General features: G+C 34.9%; 1 protein-coding gene across 1 annotated transcript; it reads left to right on the forward strand.

Annotated features, from left to right (window-relative positions):
- The first annotated feature begins 207 nt into the window (after window positions 1-207).
- LOC143563993 (cysteine-tryptophan domain-containing zinc finger protein 3-like) lies at window positions 208-5,016 on the forward strand. The gene is made up of 8 exons (XM_077051397.1): window positions 208-625; window positions 707-1,719; window positions 1,801-2,057; window positions 2,132-3,459; window positions 3,543-3,700; window positions 3,789-3,940; window positions 4,548-4,696; window positions 4,782-5,016. The coding sequence occupies exons 1-8, from the start codon at window positions 413-415 to the stop codon at window positions 4,998-5,000; spliced, it is 3,489 nt and encodes a 1,162-aa protein (XP_076907512.1). The 5' UTR covers window positions 208-412; the 3' UTR covers window positions 5,001-5,016.
- The last annotated feature ends 16,860 nt before the right edge of the window (window positions 5,017-21,876 follow it).

Raw genomic sequence — 21,876 nt, forward strand, 5'->3', positions numbered from 1 at the left:
TTGAAGGCAGCCGTTCTGCAGAATCATTGGGTAAGCCACCCATAACAGAACTTTTCTATCTGAAAAGTGACGGGACAACTCTATAACTAATTTCTTGGCAGGGCCAAGATACGGTGGGTACGGATCTTTTTTATCCTCATATAAGCTTCCTCCACCGGTCCATCATTCTCATAGCAAGGGCCCGAATCCCAATAAACCACGTCCACTTAATAGTTTCCGTTTGGAGGTATATCGTATTATCGTGCACAAATAACAATATATTTTGGTTTTTTCATTTTTATTGAAAACTTGTGTTACCATTTAGGGTGCTCCTGCTGCCTTAAATCCAGTCACATTTGCAGACCTTGTTAAGCCAGCTGCATCCCACCATAAAGATGTATTTGTTGATCAAAATGTGTCATCTGCTGATGACATGGCAAGCAAAGATACATGCTTTATTAAAAGGGAAACCCCTAGAAGTAATTTGGTAAATCCAACTGAGCAAAGATCACTAAAGGTACGAATTAAAGTTGGTCTTGGACTTCTTACTCCATCTTCCTCAACGGCCAACAATGTTGAGGATAGTGGTGGTCCGCCAATCGAATCTCATGATGTCCTGTTTAATTCTCCTGGTGGCATACTTGGCGTAAGTTTGATTAAGTTTATCATACTCTTGTTTCGTGATTGTTGTTAATCTTTCAATAAATTTTTGTTTACCATGTTGTAGGATATGACATCTATCTTTGTCCCTGGAAACAAGCTGGTTTCACCACTAAATGAGAGCCTAATATGTTTAAAAGTTAAGGTCAAACCGGTTGTTGAGAGAAAGACGAGTTTCTCAGTTGTTGAGGATGGCAAGGCTCCGGTTTCAGAAAAAGGTATAAAAACAGAATCTGTTGACTGTAAACAGGGTTTGACCAGTGGTTTGAAAGTCAAACTGTCGTCTGACTCTACAATGCCTGAAGCAAAACGAGCAGCCAAGAAAGACGTACCTTTAAAGAAACGAGAAACAAGAAAGGAACCGATAAACGTCCTATCTTTTGGCCCCGAAAGCCGTGAGCAGAAAAGTGTCAAAAAGCTTTTGTCTGATTCTGTAATATCTGAACCAAATCGAGTGGCCAAGAAAGACGTACCTCTAAAGAAAAGAGAAACAAAAAAAGAACTGTTATCTGACCCTGATTTTACAAGAAAAGAGTCAGATGAAAGCTCTGAGCAGAAAAATGTCAAAAAGCTTTCACTTGATTCAAGGGGAATCAGACAGATTGCTTGTAAAAACGACCCTGATGCTCTTAAACATGAACCACAGGAAGTGAAAATACCTAAAAATATTGCAAAATTACCATCTGAAAGAAAAAATAAGTTAAATGATGTTCAAACAAAAGAAATCTTTAGGTCTAGTCTCCCTGGATCAATGAAAAACAAGAAAAGTGCTTTAAAAGATATTGTAGAGGTACGCAATAGCTATAAAGATATATTTGACACCGACAATAGAGCGATAGAAGTAGCAAATGTTGGGAGGAATGACATTTCCGCTGGGGTGGTGGTCCCGCAGCAAACAGAAGTGGGTCCCACAGCCCCTCTTGCTGAGGTGACAGTCCCTCAGCAAATAGAATTGGGCCCCGCGGTCCCTCCAGACAATTGGGTAGGATGTGATCGTTGTGAAAAGTGGCGACTCCTGCCAATTGGTATTGAGCCTGATAATCTGCCTGATAAGTGGCTGTGTAGCATGTCAACATGGCTGTAAGTTCTTTTTTACTGTCTTTTTTGTTATATTATAAGTTTTTCAGGAAAAAAAAATAAGTAGTTTTTATTGTTGTGTAGGCCTGGAAGGAATCATTGTGATATCAGTGAGGATGAAACCACAAGGGCAGTTCAGGAAATGAACCTTCAGTTAATTTCTCAGAATCATAACAGTCTTCAATATAATTTTAGTAGGGGTGATATTGGGAATTCTGACCATAGAAACTCAAATGTGAATTCTGAGACCATGACTAGTAAAATTAAAAAGATTATGTCCAAACCTGAAGGCAGCAGCTCCTTTTTGGTTGAAACCAACCAACCTTTGGTCGAGAAAAATGGTATATTCCAGCGGTTGCTAAACGTGTTAATGATTACGTGAAAGTATTAAATTTCTTTTTGAATATGTTTGCAGATGTTGTGAAGGCTAAAAGATTAAAAAACAAGACATCGTCTGATCAGCATGAGACTAAGGACAAGCTGGTAGTTTCAGTCAAGATACATACCGAAGACACTCCAGGTTCCATGAAGAGCGAGTCATTTGATAAAAAGGTGGAAGTTCCTGCAAAGAAAAGGAAGTTGAAAGACTGGCAGGAAAGTCAAAGTCAACCTTATGCAAACACTTTGGAAGGCAGTGAAGATAGAACAAAAATGAAAGATAAAAGATTAAAGACCGAGGTTAAGGAGTTCACTGATGATGTGTCTTTTAACAAAGGGAAAACAATGAAAATCAAGTTATTGGTTGACCCAAGTCATGGAACATTATCGGATAAAAAGGTGGAGATTCCTGCAAAGAAAAGGAAGTTGAAAGACTGGCAGGAAAGTCAAATTCAAAGTCAACCTTATGCAAACACTTTGGAAAGCAGGGAAGATAGAATACAAATGAAAGATAAGAGATTAAAGACTGGGGTGAAGGAGTCTACTGATGACATGCCTTTTATTAAAGGAAAAACAATGAAAATCAAGTTATCAGCCAGTAAAGAGAATTCAGTTGACACAAGTCACGGAAAAAGTCAACAGCATAGAGAAAAGATTACAACTTCAAGTTCTTCGAAGATTTCTGGTTCTTCTAGAAGGGCTAGCTTGCAAGAAAGAAAAGGGTCACCAGTAGGGTCAGTTTCGTCGTTTTCCATTAGTGCTCCTAATCCTGACAACAATCCACCTGCTTCTGGAAAAACCATTCCAAGAAAAGCTCATGCTAGGACTGAAATTCCAAGAAAAGATGTTGATACAAGTCAAAGAAGTGGTGGCAAAGTTGACGTAAAGCATAAAGAAGCCTCAAAGATTATAAGCATGAAAGGAGATGCTAATGGTGTTAAAGATAAAGATCAAAGATCAAATTCTCAAAGAACAATGGTAAGGGCGTTGACTGATTCGTCGACTGGTCAACCTAATAAGATGAGAAGGGTTGAAGTGGATCTGAAGCACGCTGGATCTGAAGAAAAATCGGGTGATATGGGCAGCACAGAAATGAATCCAACTGTTAAAAAAGATTTAAAAAAGGTAGAAGCGGGCGATGTGTCAAATGTAAAGGGCCCGGTAGAGCCAAAGGTTGAGTTACAAGCAGTTGACAGTTCTGGTCAAAATAAGTCAAAGGTTATGAAACATCCTGGAGATGCTAATCAGAATGCTATAAAGGATCCGAGTGTTATAAGCTTTTTGAAGGAGTATTCTTCTGGTCAATCTGCTTTGACTCCCTTTAGAAGAGCTGAAGAGTCAAAGGACTATGCCGACCGTTTAAAGGTTTGCATAGTTTTCGTGCTTTTTTTTTCTTTTAACTTATTTGTATGATTTTTATATAAGTTATTCTTTTGTAACTTGTGCAGATTTCTGGATTTGATTATGAGTGTAACGACGCATACTTTGACTCTGCTTTGAAGTTTCTTTATGCTTCTTCGCTTCTGGAGACCCGCACTGCTGACATCAGCAAATCGAAAGGAGTGGATCCGGTTAGTGGTTACACCACTTCTGCCAAACTTTCCAAGTAAGTTAAATCAAATATTTATTACATAAATCATGATGTCAGATACCACTGTTTAACCACACTAACTTTTGATTTAAAAAATGTGCAGAATTTGTGCTCAAGAATATGAGAAACGAAAAGAATATGCTGCAGCATCACTGGCCTATAAATGCATTGAAGTAGCATATATGCGGATAGTCTATTGCAAGAGTTTGCTGACCAGGCAAGACTTGCAAACAAGTATGCAAATGGTTACTCAAGGTATGCCCAATTCTTGCAGTCTATATACCAAAGATTTGATCATAAAAAATTTACTATATTCTTATATGGTATAGTTCAATTTTTTGTTACCATTATGAAAAGTCCCTCGAATCTATTTTTTTTACACAAAGAAACACTGCAATTTCTTATTTTTTACAAAAAGACTTAAACCTAATTTTTGGTATTTAAAGTCTTTCAACTTATAAAATTTTTTAATTAAAACTTCATGGAATTTAAATTGTCATGCCTAAAAATTTAAAGCACCATTCCAAATTTTTTTACACCTTTTAGGCAAAATTGGCTTTTTAGCTGATTCCATACTATAGTGTGTGTCTGTGTGTGTATTTGTAAAAATGTTGAATGCCACTTTAACATATTTTGATCAATTATAATAGTTAACAAGTAGTTAGATTAAAATAATTCACAAGTACTTGCATTTTAGACAAGTTTTAAGGACTTCGATAAACATTACTATAGTGAATTTTTTGTGTTCTTTTTACAAATTGAGAAACTTTGTCATATGATAATTAAGTTGGGTATTTTTTCTCATGAAAGATAAGAAAGTAAATTGTCTTTTTATGATATTAAGATTTGTTCACTCATGCAGGTGAGTCACCGTCATCTTCAGTATCCGATGTTGATAATTTAAACAATCAAGCAACAATGGATAAAACCATGTTGTCTAAGAACATTGCACATCAAGGAAACCAATTAGTGGTTAAAAATCAAGCCAACTTAATGAGGCTTTTTGATCTTGTAAGTTCACATTTTCTAAAACACATACATTCAAATATTACTGAAACTAAAAAAAAAATCTGCCTTTGTTGTAATTAATCTGCAGACAAGTGATGTAAGTTTTGCAATGGAAGCTTCTACAAAGTCACAAAACGCTTACAAAGCTGCTAGTGCGATTCTAGAAGAATCTAAGAATGAGATGATGGTTTCAGTCAAACAGGTCTTGGACTTCAGCTTCCAAGATGTAAAAGAAATTGTGTGTTTGGTACAAAACACACGTGAGGCCATTAATCGTCAAGGATTCAAAGGTAAAAACAGGCGGTAATTGGCAGCTGGCAGAGCTGTAAATAAGATTTTGCCATCAATTTTGACCTATCTGTACAAAACATGATCGAGTATCGGAATCAAAACGTTAAGATGTTTTCTTTTGAAGGTGAAGACTTACCTTTTAGCACTCAGTAATGGTGTTTGGGTATTATATCAGATGAAAATATAGAGGCTTTGTAGGGGGGATAGTATGGATGCTGATGTTATAACTTCATACATCTAATTTTGTGTTGGTTTTTTTGCCAAATGATATATTTAGAACTTAATATTTTGGTAATGGAGTTTGGACCATGTAGGGCTTTGATGTTTGATGATCAAAAGACAGTTTTAGTCACAAGTTTTCTATTTAGGACCTTTTGGTATATGACGTTTGTTTGAATATAATGAGAGATGAAGAGAAGGATATTTCTACAATTTTTTTAATAGGAAAATTGGTTTTAAATAATCCAAACAATCACCTATTGGCAAATAACAGGTCTAATTTTGCACTTGGCTGGTGGTGGTTCTAACTAAAGGGGTATTTGTTTTTAACGATTCACGACTAACGGATGGCTAACCCCGTTAGTATGTTGCTGAGTTGGGCATCCTAGCTGTTAAAAACCATCTTACGCGGATTGCTTACGTGGCGCTGGACTCTTTATAAACATTAGGTGGCATAATTTTTCATGTTTATTATCTTTTTAAGTATTAGTCGATCCAACGGACGCCGTGTCACCATCCTTATCATCCGGAAACCTGACTACCGACAGGACACACACAATGACGCACACAGTAATCACTCACACTCCCAAGCTTCTGACCTTTGGCCAGCCTTCTAGAAGAAGCACCAAAGCCACGGCTACCCATAATCACCGCACTTAGCCCTAACCGTTCAACCTCCAAACACAAGCGCTCCTTCATATCATGGTTGAATTTTGTAATTGATGTTAGCGTCGTTTAAGGGTTTGGCGAGGTCGTTAGTTTTGGTTAAGGTGAGTGAGTCGAAGTCGTGCTGTTGGGTTTGTCGTCGAGGCCCCAGTTGGCGTCGTAGAGGAAGGAGGTGGGGGCTGACGTGGAGGAGGATGACGAAGTCGTCGGGACGGAGGTAGTTCTAGACGGCCCAGTTGACGGGCGTAGGAGCTCGGATCGACGGAGATGAAGAAGTCGAGGATGAGCTCAGTTCCATCAATTTGGTGTTTTAGGGTTCTTCAGTTGCTCTGTTGGGTGATTTAGGGTTATGATTTCGTGCAACGATGCCACCTAATGTTTATAAAGAGTCCAGCCGTAAACGATCCACGTAAGATGGTTTTTAACAGCTAGGATGGCCAACTCAGAAACATACTAATGGGCTTAGTCATCCATTAGTCGCGGACCGTTAAAAACAAATACCCCTTTAGTTAGGACCACCACCAGCCAAGTGCAAAGTTGGGCCTGTTATTTTCTAATAGGTGATAGTTGGGATTATTTAAAACCAATTTTCCTTTTTTATATCACCCCTTGCATCAAAATATACTTCTTTAGGATTTAAAATTTGATATCCTTGATATGTTACGATCTAGTGAATGTTACCAAGCTTTTGTATATCTCACATGCGATATAGCGCTTCAACGTACGACTTGATGTGTCGAGGTGCTGGTATGTTTTAACACATAACATCCACGATGTAATATCTATCTATAATATATGTAAACGAAACCCCTAAAATCCTATGTGTCGCGATGTGGTCGTTCCCCTTTTTTATGGAAGCCACCAGATTGCTTGATTTTTAAATGGAGGTCTGTCATTGATTTAACCCAAATTCATGGGTATGGGTCTTACCAAAACCAGATAGCTCTTAAACGGGTTATAAAATCTCATTAAATTAAAAATTAATCTTAACAATATTTGATATGAGAATCATATAAAATATGAATATACTAAAATTTAATATACAATTTAAAAAGAAAAAGATATTATTTATAATTAATAAACAATTTTATAGTAAAAAACATAAGCGGGTCATGGGTCACCAAATCCAGATAGCTTTTACACCGGTTATAACACATCATTTATTTATGAAACCCTTTCATCATCAAACCCTAAGTATATTATTAATTTTCTTACAATAAAGAAAATTAAAATCCAAAAAATAAATATTAAAAAACAAAAAAATGTAAACACAGCCATTCCTCAAGCCATCAGATTGCTTTATTTGTAAATGAAGGTTTTCACGCATTTGACCCGAATTCACGGATAAATGTTTCACCAAACCCTGATAGCTTTTAAATGGGTTATAACATCTCATTATATTAAAAATTAATCTCATAAAATATTTGATATGAAAATAATATAAAATAGGGATATACTAAAAATTAATATCCTATTTTATTTAAAAAAATATTATTTATAATTAAGAAACAATTTTATAATAAAGAAAATAAAAGGGTAATGGGTATCACCAAACCCAGATAGCTTTTAAACTGGATTATAACATATCATTTATTTGTGAAACTATTTTATTATCAAACCTCAAGTATATTAATTATTAACTTTCTTACAATAAATAAAATTAAAATCCAAATATACATATATAAATATTAAAAATGAATCATGTAAAACAACCACCGTAATACGGGGGATAAAATCCAGTATTGTTATAAATTAGTGAAAGATAAAAGTGAATTATCAATTAACTCTTATGTTTTATATTATTGTGTCAAGGAGAAGTTCGTTTTTTTTCTCCTTTCTTTTAACTATGTGGTGGACGTTGTTTGATATATTACGAAGCTCTCACAACATAAAACAAAACGAAAACTGAATCGCCCTCAAAAAACATTTCAAAAATCAATTTTGATAGCAGCTTTTTTAAGCGGTTATATACATAACCACTTCGAAAAATATTCTAACTTTTTATATTGATTGACCAAATTCGTCAAGAATGATATAAACATGTTCTACTTCCAAAAGCGCGCTTAGAAACCAGAAAATTGGTGAGGAAAGTTATTAGACCAATTTTGATGATTAACAAATTAGTTTTGGTTAATAATCATGCTTTTAAGAATTGGTAGTTTCACTCAAACATGACCAATTTAATTGTATGAAATATAAGTTAAAATGGTGCACATGATGTTAATGGAAGTTGTTCATAAGACCTTAATTTGACTGGTTTGGTTGTGAAATTGCCCACTTATTCGATACTATGTAAAATGTGATAAGTTGGCAGTAAATGTGGTAAGTGCACAGTCCCACCAAAGTGTTGTGGTCTTGATTCATTTAAGCAAATGCTATTGCAATAGTTAAGGTTTTTAGAATAAGCTAGGAGATAGACTAGACCGATGGTGGTCTTGATTTCAAAGTGATATAATACTTCTAATAGCTTACACATGATGTTGGGGATGCTTATAACGTACATGCTTAGTTTTAGATTCTTACAAGCAAATGATTTCGCATGTGGAAAATATTTTGGTGAATTTAAGGGTGTTGTAAATTTGCATATCGGGATGATGAATTCGATTAAGAATTTAAGATGCAAACCTTTAATCTTGATTTCAATATTGGTTTCTTGAACAATTGACTGAATTAATCTTTAAATCGTGAACACTTTCAGATAAACCTATTTGCGGGTTACACACAATGATTTATCGGATAAGACAGAGATTTCTGTAGATGGATTTGGATTTTGTTGATTCTGTATATGTGACTCTTTAGTTCTGTTTTATTCGATCGAGTTAGAACATCCAGGGAATGAAAAATATATCGATTAATATAATCCATATCCAATTTCCTTATGAGCCTAAATAAATTAATTAAAAGCCAATTTACACTTAAGGCCAAGTAGAAATTCCTTAAATAGTTAAACCTAAGTATAAAAACCGAATAACAAAGCCCAAATAACATTATTGTTAAATGAGCCTGTATTCCCGTATCACCTAACTCGTTTAATCTCTAACGTTATTTTTTTGATCGACAAGTTAATCCAATAACATTGAAAAAACCAACATAAATTCGTTTAGAAATAACTTGACAAGAATTATTTTCAAGAAACAAGATCAAATACATTTTATTCTTAACATGAAAACAGTGAGAACCAATTTGCTGTTATTATTAGGTTTATTTTTGTAGGTGTTTGATGTTATTTTTTGTTTGTATTTGCTAATTTTCGATTATGAGACGTTATAAGTATTTGTTGATTTAGATTTTGTTGTTATTCTTAGATTTTTTCTTTTGCTGTTATAAGTAGTTGCTGGTATTATTTTGTTCTTGATTTTGATTATTTTGTTGTAAGTTTTAGGTGTTTTTCTTTATTATTATAAATAATTGTTTATGTATATTGGTATTGTAGTTGATATTGTTTCTTACGTTCTCATTTTTTTTATAAATTGATATTATTTACTACGTTCTCATGTTAAGATTAAAATATACATGAACCTTCCTCTTAATTATTTTAAAAAGGATTCAAATTGTTTAAAAGATACTTTTTGAAGGATGCTAAGAGGATTTTAGGTTTTTAAAACTACTATTTATGATAAATTTTATTTTGAACAAGTATCTAATCTAACTATTTATATAATTGCCTATTATAAAATCATACGTGTCATTCTCACGGCGCTCTCCAACCCCTCTCGTGCTACTATATTACTTCATTTTAAAATGGTGGCTTCTCGTTAATTTTCGCTGGGCTCATGAATCACCAACCCCGGATACCTTACTTACACCGGTTCTTATTCTTCTTCTTCACCTACCTACGTCCACCATCACCAATTTTCGATGGATTTCTTCATCATCGTTCTTTCACATATCCTGCCGCTTCGTCTGGACGGCGGATTTTGTAGTTCATCGCCGTCCCCGATGAGTTGGTGCTTGTTCTATATTATTTATTTAGTCTACTTCATCCTAAATCGGGTTCCAATTCGGTGGGGGTGGTTCACTGCATCGCGTTTCGTAAGTGTGGCCTGCCACATTTGCCATCCTGTTCCTCCTATATGTGTTTTTTCTGGTTGAAGGTATGACTTCGTTTTTAACTCTTTCATTAGCAATTGACAAATCTGATATTTATTTTTTGTTTTATTGGATGCAATTGGATCTTTCACCACATTGAAAACTTTAGGAATTATAGGGATATTCTTGATGTTTGTGAGACATACTGCGCTAAATCGGTTTCGAATAATGACGTCATAAACGCCAAGTTATTGTTATCGGAGCTCCAGGGAATCACCGGAGAACTGATTCAACGGCTCGGTTCCGGTAGCTCGATCTACAAATCCGACCTCCCGGTAAACACTCATGTTTTATAAGAGATTTGCCTGTATTTCAAGTTCGGGTACATCTCGGCAAACGGTGCGATAGCCGAAGTGATGAAAGTGTGAAAAACGAGTACATTGTTTTTACTTGATGATACCTCGCAGTCATCAGCTAATGATATAGCCGAGTCTTCTGTACATTCCACCAATTGTTTTTGCCAATCAACCATCATGATGCTATTGAAAGAATGATAGTTCAATAACTAAAACAAAATTGAGGTAATCCTAACATTTGGAATGGTTGTTGCAACAACCGTGTGGGTAGATTGTTAAGTTCATGGTTATTGTCAATTTTTAAGTTAGTTATAATATGCTATGATAGATGACTATTTCTGATTATGTATGAATTCTGTATTTTATGTTTTTTTAAAATTTTTAATGCAACACGATCACCATTTTTCATACCAAAGTAGGGGCGCGTATTGGTTCAAACCCGAACTGACCTGCTAAAAACTGGATTGACCTGGGAACTGTGAATAGGATATTTAGGGGACCTAATAACCGAGCCTTTAAAGAGTGGGTGGGTTCTGGTTATTTGGGTTTAGACAGTTCGGTTTAACAAGGGGGTTGCATTTGACTGTATACTTCAGTCGGACGAAAAGTTGTATAATATTTGTCAAACGTAACCAGAACGTATATATGCAAATGTTTAGAGCCCATGCCCGAACGTTATATTGAATCTGGTCTGGTTATGTGGGTTTGGCGGGTATGACCCGTGAAATTTTGTTTACAACTACTTAGAAAACATGAAAATTATAGAGGATATAAATACAAATTTAAAGAAAAAAAATAACAAAGCATCATTGAATAATTATAATTTAGTCTACTGTCACTAAATCAATTAGTTATTTTTAAACTAAACTAAATAGCAAATATCATTTAGTCTGCTGCCACTTCAGAAGAAACAATATGTGTGAATGAATTGTATCCAAATAAATGTAATCAACAATATGGTATGGTATGGTATGGTATGTTTAATTTGTAGTTCTGTCTTTTGGAGGAAAATGGCAACTTCTCACCGTTGACCTCACAAAACTGCACGTTTAGTCAAACTGGTAAAGTTAGTAATTTAGTAAAAATGTATGGTTAATTGTATGCAATGTGGTTGCAAGATGAATAAAATTAGTTGCAGGTTGCATGCAATAATGTGGTTGCATTTTAGATCAAATCAGGTTAGTTTAGTTCCTAAGTTTGTATGAAAAATTGCTATGCATTTTTAACTATTAATAAGTAGGCATGCAATGTATGCAATTGCTAGCAAAATTGAAGCTTAGGTTAATTGTATTTTTAGTTAACCTGGTTAGTCAATGTGAACAACCGAAGTCAAAGTTAGTAATCATTTCATGTAAATCAATTGGGAATATGTTAGTGCAGAATATGTTAGTGCAACTTTATTCAGTTAAACATTTAATGTAAGTCAACTTAACAACGAAAAATGAAAACTACCTCCGTATCGATATTGTATCCACTCCTTAAGAAACATTTATTAAAAAAGATGTGAAGTATATATTGTTGATTACATGCATAATTATTTATACGTATTTCACCAACTTTATTCCAACATTATTGAGGATGGATGGTTTAAACTTCAAAGCTAATAGTTTTATATGCATATTTTATCCAGGTTTAGGTTTGTTAAAAGAAAGCTTTTAAGACATGCATTTGAGAAGAGGACATGCCCCTATTTTGTGTTGGATGTTGGTTGGTTCATAATAATCATATTATATAATTTAATTTATTATGTTCAACATGCGTAATTGTGTAGCCTTATATTTGTAGCATGTTAGCATTTAGTAATAGTTTAAAGTGTGCATCTCATATGTTTTACCTTACAAGCTTTAACTATACTTATTTTCTTCGACTTGATAGTAATTAACTGAAAATGCTTAGACAAGCAATTTTCTGCTTCACATGAATCCATGTACATAGTCCAGTCAAAACAAAATTAGAATATAATACATCAAAACATTAGCCATATTAATTGATATATCCAATGCACTATCCAAAACAAAACAAAACTAAAATTTAATCCACCAAAACATTAGCCCATGTTAATTGTTATATCCATGAGACCACATTTGAGGTGATCCATTAAGCTCAATTTCCGTGCGCCTTATGACCGAACAAACCTAACAAGACCGTACAAACGTACAAAAAACAAACCAAACTTAAACTTAAGCTACAAACATAATATACTTAATATGGATTATATAATCTTTGATTCTAATACAAAATTAATGTTTACGTAGACAACTAAACACATTATATAAGAAAATTATATAAAAAAAATATAAAATTGTTGGGTTTTATACAAGATTATCAAAGTTCAAGTTAACCATATTTAACAAGAAAAACGCAACGGAAGCTTAGATTTTAAAACTTGTTAATGAACATACCATTATGTTAAAACTAAAACCCGAAGCCAAGGATCAAAATTACAAGAACAAGATGCTCACAAAATGTAAATTGTACCTTCTTCTACCTTTAGAAGAACAAGTGAGTTGTTGAAGGGGATGGTGGATGAATGACAAGCCTCCAAAGAAGAAGACCTCAAGAGTGTGATACCCCAAGCTATTTGTGACAACACCAAGTTGCTTTGCTAGGATTTATGAACACAAAACAAGCTCACAAAGCTCTTCTAAAACATGCTGCTGCTGCCGTGAGTTTTTGGAGAGAGAGAGAGAGATTTTGAAGCTTGAAAACACTTGAAAAAAAATGCCAAGAGTAGGACCAAAAATGCATGTAATTTGTATGGAGAGTTTTTTAAAACAAGATCACCTAACATGTAAAGGAAGCATGCAATTTAATTGGACCAAAAACCCCCACCCACATGGGGTGGCCGGTTATACTTATTATTATTATTTTTTTTTTATTTTTTTTTTGTTTTGTTTTAACCATTTAAAACATCTCCATTCATTTTATAAAACTCATTTTTATAAAATGTACATACATTTATATAATTATTTAACCAATTAAATAATTAATTTATATAAACAAATTATCCAGATAATTTATTTAAATCCTCAAGTGTGTTTGTTTAGAAAACCAATTTTCTAAACATGTAGTGTTCGGTATTCGTTTAAATGATCAAATCATTAAAAGAATACATTTGGTGTTGTCTAGCTTGTTATTGGGTATGACCCGACTTGGATCAAACACAGTTAGCCACATTAATATAAATATGTGTCTCGGGCATATGAAATTCCAACAATCTCCCACTTGCACGAGATACATAGAAAATTAATGCAAGTGCTGAATACCGCCTAACAACGGTTCACCACCCTTAATGTGTTTGACGAAGTGCCATTCAATAACATCATCCCTTCAAGTTCCTTACTTGATATGATTTAGGTGAATCTATCATTATATCCCTTTGTTACTAGATGTCATGTTGGATCTAAGAGACATAGGCGATCATTCTCTTTACAATTCAACTTTATCAGGCCTTAGACATCTAAACTCTCAACACATAAGAGGAACAAATTCCATCTTGACTGTATACGCCTCTCACTATCACTTTATACTCCACCTGAGCTCATCCTTATGTACCATCTTTTACGAATAGCGAAGGGCAGAGTCAAAGTGTAATACTTGGTGAAAATCAAGACCCAGTATACATCTCAGGTCTAAGGATAATATGAAATTCTCCTTTACTCAAAATTACTAATGATCAGGTCCATTGACTCCATGTAGTAATATTGAGAGCGGGTCAGTCCAATATTCGTATCCCACAAATATCTATGAACCTTGGCAGCAAACCTATGCTCCATATTCATTCCTTATGAATATCCACCAATCCTAGTTCATAATAGTCTTGCTTCATATTTGTTCCCACAAATGTGATCGACTACGGACTTTTAGAATAAGATAACTTATTCATGGATTAAACATGCAAAATTAGAATTTAACTCAAGATTCCATAATCATATAAAAGAGTTAAATTACAAAAGTCTTTTAAACGTAAATACAAAATAGATCAAATCCAATTACTAGAATATCGGAGTCCTAAGCCACTCGCATGACGCTCATGTTTCGGTCTTTCTAGGAGCTTCGTGAATGGATCCGCAAGATTTTGATCAGTTCCAACTTTGCGAATACATATCTTTCCTTTTTCAACTTCATCCCTTATGTAGTTGAATCTCCGCTCTATGTGCCTTGTCTTTTGGTGCGAACGAGGTTCCTTGATTTGTGCAATCGCACCCTCGTTGTCACAAAAGATTTCTAGGGGGTCTTGAATGGAAGAGACCACCCCTAGATCAGTAATGAATTTCTTCAACCATGCAGCTTCCTGAGCTGCCAATGAAGCGGCGATGTATTCTGATTCTGTAGTGGACAATGCTACCACTTCCTGTTTTGAGCTCTTCCAAGAGACAGCTCCTCCATTAAGAGTGAACACATACCCAGACTGTGATCGAGAATCATCTCGATCAGTTTGGAAGCTCGCATCCGTGTAACCTTTTATAGCGAGTTCCTCCTCACCAGATCCATATATCAGAAACATATCCTTAGTTCTCCTAAGGTATTTCAATATGTTCTTAACAGCCATCCAATGACTGTTTCCTGGATTCTGTTGGTATCTGCTTGTCATGCTCAAAGCGCATGACACATCCGGTCTAGTACATATCATCGCATACATAATGGATCCTATAGCAGAAGCATATGGGATTTGTTTCATCATCTCTTGCTCATCCTTTGAGCTTGGACATTGAGCTAAACTCAATATGGCCCCTCTTTGAATAGGTACAAAACCTTTCTTGGAGTTTTCCATCTTGAACCTTTTCAAGATCTTATCAATGTATGTACTTTGGTTCAAACCTATCAAGCGCCTTGACCTATCCCTATAGATCTTTATTCCCAAAATATAGGCAGCTTCACCAAGATCCTTGATGGAAAATCTACTTCCAAGCCAAGCCTTAACGCTTTCATTGGTTGGAATGTCATTTCCAAATAGTAGAATGTCATCGACATACAATACTAAGAAGGTAATTATACTCCCACTAGCTTTCTTATACACACAAGCCTCATCAGCATTCTTGATGAATCCAAAATTTTTGATTTCTTCATCAAAACGATGATTCCAAGTTCTAGATGCTTGTTTCAATCCATAGATTGATTTCTTTAACTTGCATACTTTATTAGGATGTTTCGGATCGACAAAACCTTCAGGCTGAACCATATAGACATCTTCCTCAAGATATCCATTTAGGAAAGCGGTCTTGACATCCATTTGCCAAATTTCATAATCATAATGTGCAGCTATGGCAAATAATATCCTAATAGACTTTAGCATTGCCACAGGCGAAAAAGTTTCATCATAATCAACCCCTTGAGTTTGAGTGAAACCCTTAGCTACAAGTATCCAAGTTTCCATGCATATCAGTTTTTCTTTTGAAAACCCACTTACTTCCAACAGCTTTGGAGTTGAGTGGTGGTTCAACCAATTCCCAAACTTGGTTGTCATACATGGATTGCATCTCAACGTTCATGGCTTCAAGCCATTTGTCACAATCATTCTTGGACATTGCATCACGGTATGTGGTTGGTTCATCCGAATCTACCACGTAGCAACCTTCTACAAAAAATCCATATCTTTCAGGTGGATTGCTAACTCTACCAGATCTGCGAACGTTTTGTGTGTTTTGATCAACCACTTGATCACTTTCAACAACCTCTTGTTGAGTGCTAGTATCAACCAATTCTGTATCATCTTGTGGTTCTTGATCCTCATCAAATTTCATTGTTCTATTATTAGTTCCTTCCTTAAGGAACTTAGTTTCCAAGAACTTACCCTTTCGAGCAATAATAACCTTTTGCTCACTAGGGTCGTAAAAGTAATATCCTAAATCATCTTTAGGATAACCTATAAAGATACACTTAGTGGATCGGACTTCTAATTTGTTTGGGGTGTATTGCTTTACATAAGCTTCACAACCCCAAACTTTTAAGAATGATAGCGATGGAACCCTTCCATGCCATATTTCAAAAGGTGTCTTCTCCACTTTCTTGGTTGGAGCCATATTCAATATGCGAACAGCGGAAAGTAAAGCATAGCCCCAAAATGATAGAGGTAAAGTGCTTCTAGCCATCATCGATCGAACCATATCTAATAGGGTACGATTTCTCCTTTCAGACACACCATTATGTTGTGGTGTTCCAGGTGGAGTAAGTTGTGAAATAATTCCACAACTCTTAAGATGATCTTGAAAAACAGCACTTAGGTATTCACCTCCTCTATCACTACGAAGTACTTTGATTGTGGTCTTGAGTTGTCTTTCTACTTCAGTTTTGAAGTCTTTGAACATTTCAAAAGCTTCATCTTTGTGTTTCATTAAGTACACATAACCATATCGACTATAATCGTCAATAAAGGTAATGAAGTATCTTTCACCATTCCTAGTCATTGGTCTAAAAGGACCACATACATCCGAATGTATGATACCCAATAATTCTTTTGACCTTTCAAAAGTTTTATTAAAGGGTTGCTTTGTCATTTTGCCTTGTAAACAAGATTCACATACATCAAATGAATCATACTCATTTGTTTCTAGAATACCATTCTTGCGAAGAGTTTGCATGCGATTCTTGCTTATATGTCCAAGGCGACAATGCCAAAGATAGGAATCACCCAAGTCCTTCTTGAGTTTCTTGGTGTTGACATTGTACATTGAACTACTATGTGACGCACCAATTTGATCTATTTCATATATACCATTTATGGGTATAGCTTTAAAATAAAATATGCCATTCATCAAAACATGAATATCATAATCAATAAACTTAAGATCAAAGCCACATTGTTTTAAAAGAGACACGGAAATAATGTTTCTCCTTAACTTAGGAGCATACAAAACATTCTTCAAAATTACTTCCAAACCACTTGGAAGCTTTAACAAGTAGTCTCCTTGGGCTTGGACTTCAACTCTTGCTCCATTGCCCATAAAGAGACTAATGTCCCCTTTGTTGAGTTGTTTACTTCTTTTGAACCCCTGCAACAAATTGGAAATGTGAGTTCCACATCCGGTATCAAGTACCCATGTATTTGAAGAAATAACATTTAGTTCAATATGTATAGTAAAGATAATACCTGAGGTATGCCCCGCATCCCTCTTATCTTTTAACGCATTGAGATAGGTCGGACAATTCCTTTTCCAATGACCTATCTCTCCACACTCAAAGCATGGATCTTGCGCCGCAACCTTTTGCTTCTTTTCCTTCGGTTTGATGGGCGTGATGGCTTTCCTCTTTCCCTTTCCTTGGACGTGGCCCTTGCCCTTAGCAACACTTGCTTTGGGGTTGGAGTTATGTCCCCTTTTTCCTTCATTGATTGTTAGAACGGGTAAAACCCTTTTACCCATTCCCGCTTCGGCCGTTCTTAGCATTGCGTGAAGCTCACCAATGCTTTTGTCCCACCCATTCATGTTATAATTCATGACAAAGGTTTCAAACCTTTTGGTCAAAGAGTTGAGGATCAAATCCGTAGCCAACTCATTAGACACGGGACAATTCAACCTACGAAGCTTTTCGATGTAGCTTTTCATCTTTAGGACATAAGATGAGACGCTTTGGGTTTCCTCCATACGACATGCATGAAACGCTCGAACCGTTTCGAAACGTTCCGCTCTAGCTTATTGAAGGAACATTTCCTTCAATTGAGTTATCATGTCGTATGCCCCATGATGCTCGAAATCCTTTTGGATTTCGGGAATCATAGTCCCTAACATGAGGCAAGAGGCTTGCACCGAATCTTTGGTGTACTTGACCCAATTGTTATACGCCTCCTCATCTTCCACGTTAGGCTCGTCGGGAATGGGATCGTCTAAGACATATGATATCTCTTCTTGTTTGAGAACTATTCTCAAGTTGCGATACCAATCCATAAAGTTATTATGGTTTAGACGATCCTTTTCAAGGATGGTTCTTAAGGATAGGTTACGGGTGTTATGGGTAGAGGTGTTTGCATTGTTAGCGGCCATCTACAAAATTTAACAAAGTTCTATTTAGTATTATAATTAATTTAATTATTAATACCCTTTTATTCCAGATTTTAAAATAATAATTAAATTCTAGAATCCAACGATAAATCAAATTTCGGTTAGGTGACCTTTATCCCGTTATTTGATTTAACAAGGTAGTCAACCTTGACAATTGCAACCCTTTGCAACTTCTAGAGGTATGGGACCATTCGAAATCCTTATTTCGTGTTGGCATGTTTATCCCATCAACACCATTGGATCCCATGCTTAGGTGACCTTTATCACATGGTTTCCAATTCAAGTCGTCCTACTTGTATAAACATGTAAGATTAACATACAAGTGGTTAGGTGACCTTTATCCCACAAATATGTTAATATTACCCTAAGTATATTAGTTTGCTCAAAATGGTTAGGTGACCTTTATCCCATTTAAAGTTCCCTAATACGTTAAGTGTCATACAAAAGGATGGTGTTAGACTTGTTTCTTTGGTAATTATGAAAAAAGGGATTTTAAAATTTTCAAATATTCTAGTTGAAAAACATTATGCCATATCCTAACATGCATTTAGAAATATGGCGATTTTGAAAACCAATTTTAAGGTTCTAGTTATAATAAAACCAATTTTATTATAAGTGAGTGATCGCTTAGTTTTAATAAACCCATTTAATTAAACTAATTGACGCGATATTACCAAATATATATTAGAACCCGTTTTATGCTTGTTGTCGTTCCTATGTGACGGTTGGGTATCCTAATATCTATCAACCACACATTACATAAAGTAAAACAAACAACCAAGCATACACATGCAAAATATAGTCATAACCGAAAACCGCTAAATTTGACCATACTTGTTAGCCGAAACAAGCATAGGTCATAAGTCACACCTAAGGGACAAAACATGACACAAGGATGGAATGTTGACTCCCACTTGACCTTGCATCCAAATGCTTCAAGTATCCTCTCCAAGTTGTTGTGTTCTTGTTGGGCTTGTTAATGGGCTCCAAACTTCCAAAAGTCTTCTTGGGCCCAAGAGTGAAATTTATGGGCCTAATGGGCTTGAATCCCATGATGGGCCGGTGAGGCCCAACAAGCCCAAAATTTCGGTCCAAGGCCCAAATCCACCAATTCTTGCATCTTCAATTTTTACAAAATGTATCCTAATACATATTTTTCTAAAAAAAAGGAAAATGCAACTAATCTATTTATTACATACCAATTTATGAATAAATAAATTACACAAACCTAAGATTATGAATTATTACAACCATATTGAATAATAAACATAATCAACATACACAAACAACAATCAACACATCCAAGGTCTAGGTTTCGGTTATGACACATCCAAACATACCAAATGTTCTAAGCATGCAACCTAAGCAACCAATGCCCAAAATATCACAAAGACAAAAGGTGCCCCCCCCCCCCAAGAGGCTACGGCCACCCCCCCCCCCCCCAAAATTTACAATTTTGATATTTCAACATCCAAATGTTAAATGGTTTCCTAAGATCTTTCCATGCATGTCAAGATCTTACAAAACCATGAGGGGTAAAATCCACCAAATTTTCGGACCCCTTTTTCACCCATGAAAAAACCCGAAATTTAGGAACATGTAAGGAGCATAAGTCCTTGTAACCGGCTCTTGATGCCATTGTTGGGTTTTATACAAGATTATCAAAGTTCAAGTTAACCATATTTAACAAGAAAACGCAACGGAAGCTTAGATTTTAAAACTTGTTAATGAACATACCATTATGTTAAAACTAAAACCCGAAGCCAATGATCAAAATTACAAGAACAAGATGCTCACAAAATGTAAATTGTACCTTCTTCTACCTTTAGAAGAACAAGTGAGTTGTTGAAGGGGATGGTGGATGAATGACAAGCCTCCAAAGAAGAAGACCTCAAGAGTGTGATACCCCAAGCTATTTGTGACAACACCAAGTTGCTTTGCTAGGATTTATGAACACAAAACAAGCTCACAAAGCTCTTCTAAAACATGCTGCTGCTGCCGTGAGTTTTTGGAGAGAGAGAGAGAGATTTTGAAGCTTGAAAACACTTGAAAAAAAATGCCAAGAGTAGGACCAAAAATGCATGTAATTTGTATGGAGAGTTTTTTAAAACAAGATCACCTAACATGCAAAGGAAGCATGCAATTTAATTGGACCAAAAACCCCCACCCACATGGGGTGGCCGGTTATACTTATTATTATTATTTTTTTTTTATTTTTTTTTTTTGTTTTGTTTTAACCATTTAAAACATCTCCATTCATTTTATAAAACTCATTTTTATAAAATGTACATACATTTATATAATTATTTAACCAATTAAATAATTAATTTATATAAACAAATTATCCAGATAATTTATTTAAATCCTCAAGTGTGTTTGTTTAGAAAACCAATTTTCTAAACATGTAGTGTTCGGTATTCGTTTAAATGATCAAATCATTAAAAGAATACATTTGGTGTTGTCTAGCTTGTTATTGGGTATGACCCGACTTGGATCAAACACAGTTAGCCACATTAATATAAATATGTGTCTCGGGCATATGAAATTCCAACAAAAATAACCCGCGTGACACGCGGGGTAAAAGCTAGTACTTAATAATTAATATAATATATGATGTTTCACCTTAAAGAAAGTAGGTCATATATAATGCAAATAAGCGGCAAGACGAGTACACAAAGTGGGGCTTTACAAGCAATAATAAAAGAATGTGGTCGTAGTGCAAGTACGTAAGCGTTAAATGTGGGACGTTTCACTAGCAATATTAATAAAACAGCATGGTCATAGTGAAAGTAAGCTTCAAGGTGAGTACCTAAAATGGGGCGTTTCTCTAGCAAAAATAAAACATGGTCATAGTGCAAGTAAGCGTTAAGGTGAGTACACAAAGTGAGACTAGTTTTGTCCACATATTAGCGGAACGTAGCTAAAAATCTATTGTTTTGACAATCGTTTTCAGAACTATTTTGAAAATTTTGTGTATTTGTTTTAACTTTTATACGAGTATAACAAACAGCAGGCACACAAGTGATTAGAATAATGAAATTTACCTTTAGTAGCCATTCTTAGCATATGAATAGTGAAATTGATCGATGATTACAAAAGGCTAAATCATTATTCTAATCACTTGTGTACCTGTTGTTTGTTATACTTGTATAACTAGGGTTTGGATTGAGAAAAATTGATTTCATGTCTCTCATGTTTAATGTAATTTCTACACATATATATAATTACAGATGATTAAACACTAGTTTATAGTGACCGAAGAAGCAAAAAAAACCATGAAAGGCCCTCACTTCGAACCAAAACAGGTAACTAGTCTGTTTATTGTTTTTATTATTTTGTCAAGTAGTGTAATTATCATAGTTGTATTCAACGAGTCTGCTTATTTTCTTTGTTACTTTTGTAAACTGGTTATAGTGTAATTAAATAAAGTAATTAACTTTATATGTGTGTGATTTGTCTGTTTATAGCTTTTGTAATTTGTTCTAAGGTTGTAGTGTAATTATTTTGACAATTAGAGTAATTATTAAAGTTACAATAGTTGTTTCGTGCATAGTGTAATTAGTCTGTATAAGTAGAGTAATTAATAATATGTTTATAACTAGTTGTTTGTAATGTTAATTTCTTT

This window comes from Bidens hawaiensis, unplaced genomic scaffold (genome assembly GCF_021521415.1).
Source record: "Bidens hawaiensis isolate Kalapana, Puna unplaced genomic scaffold, B.hawaiensis_p1.1 tig00021678_1, whole genome shotgun sequence".
Classification (NCBI taxonomy): Eukaryota; Viridiplantae; Streptophyta; class Magnoliopsida; order Asterales; family Asteraceae; genus Bidens; species Bidens hawaiensis.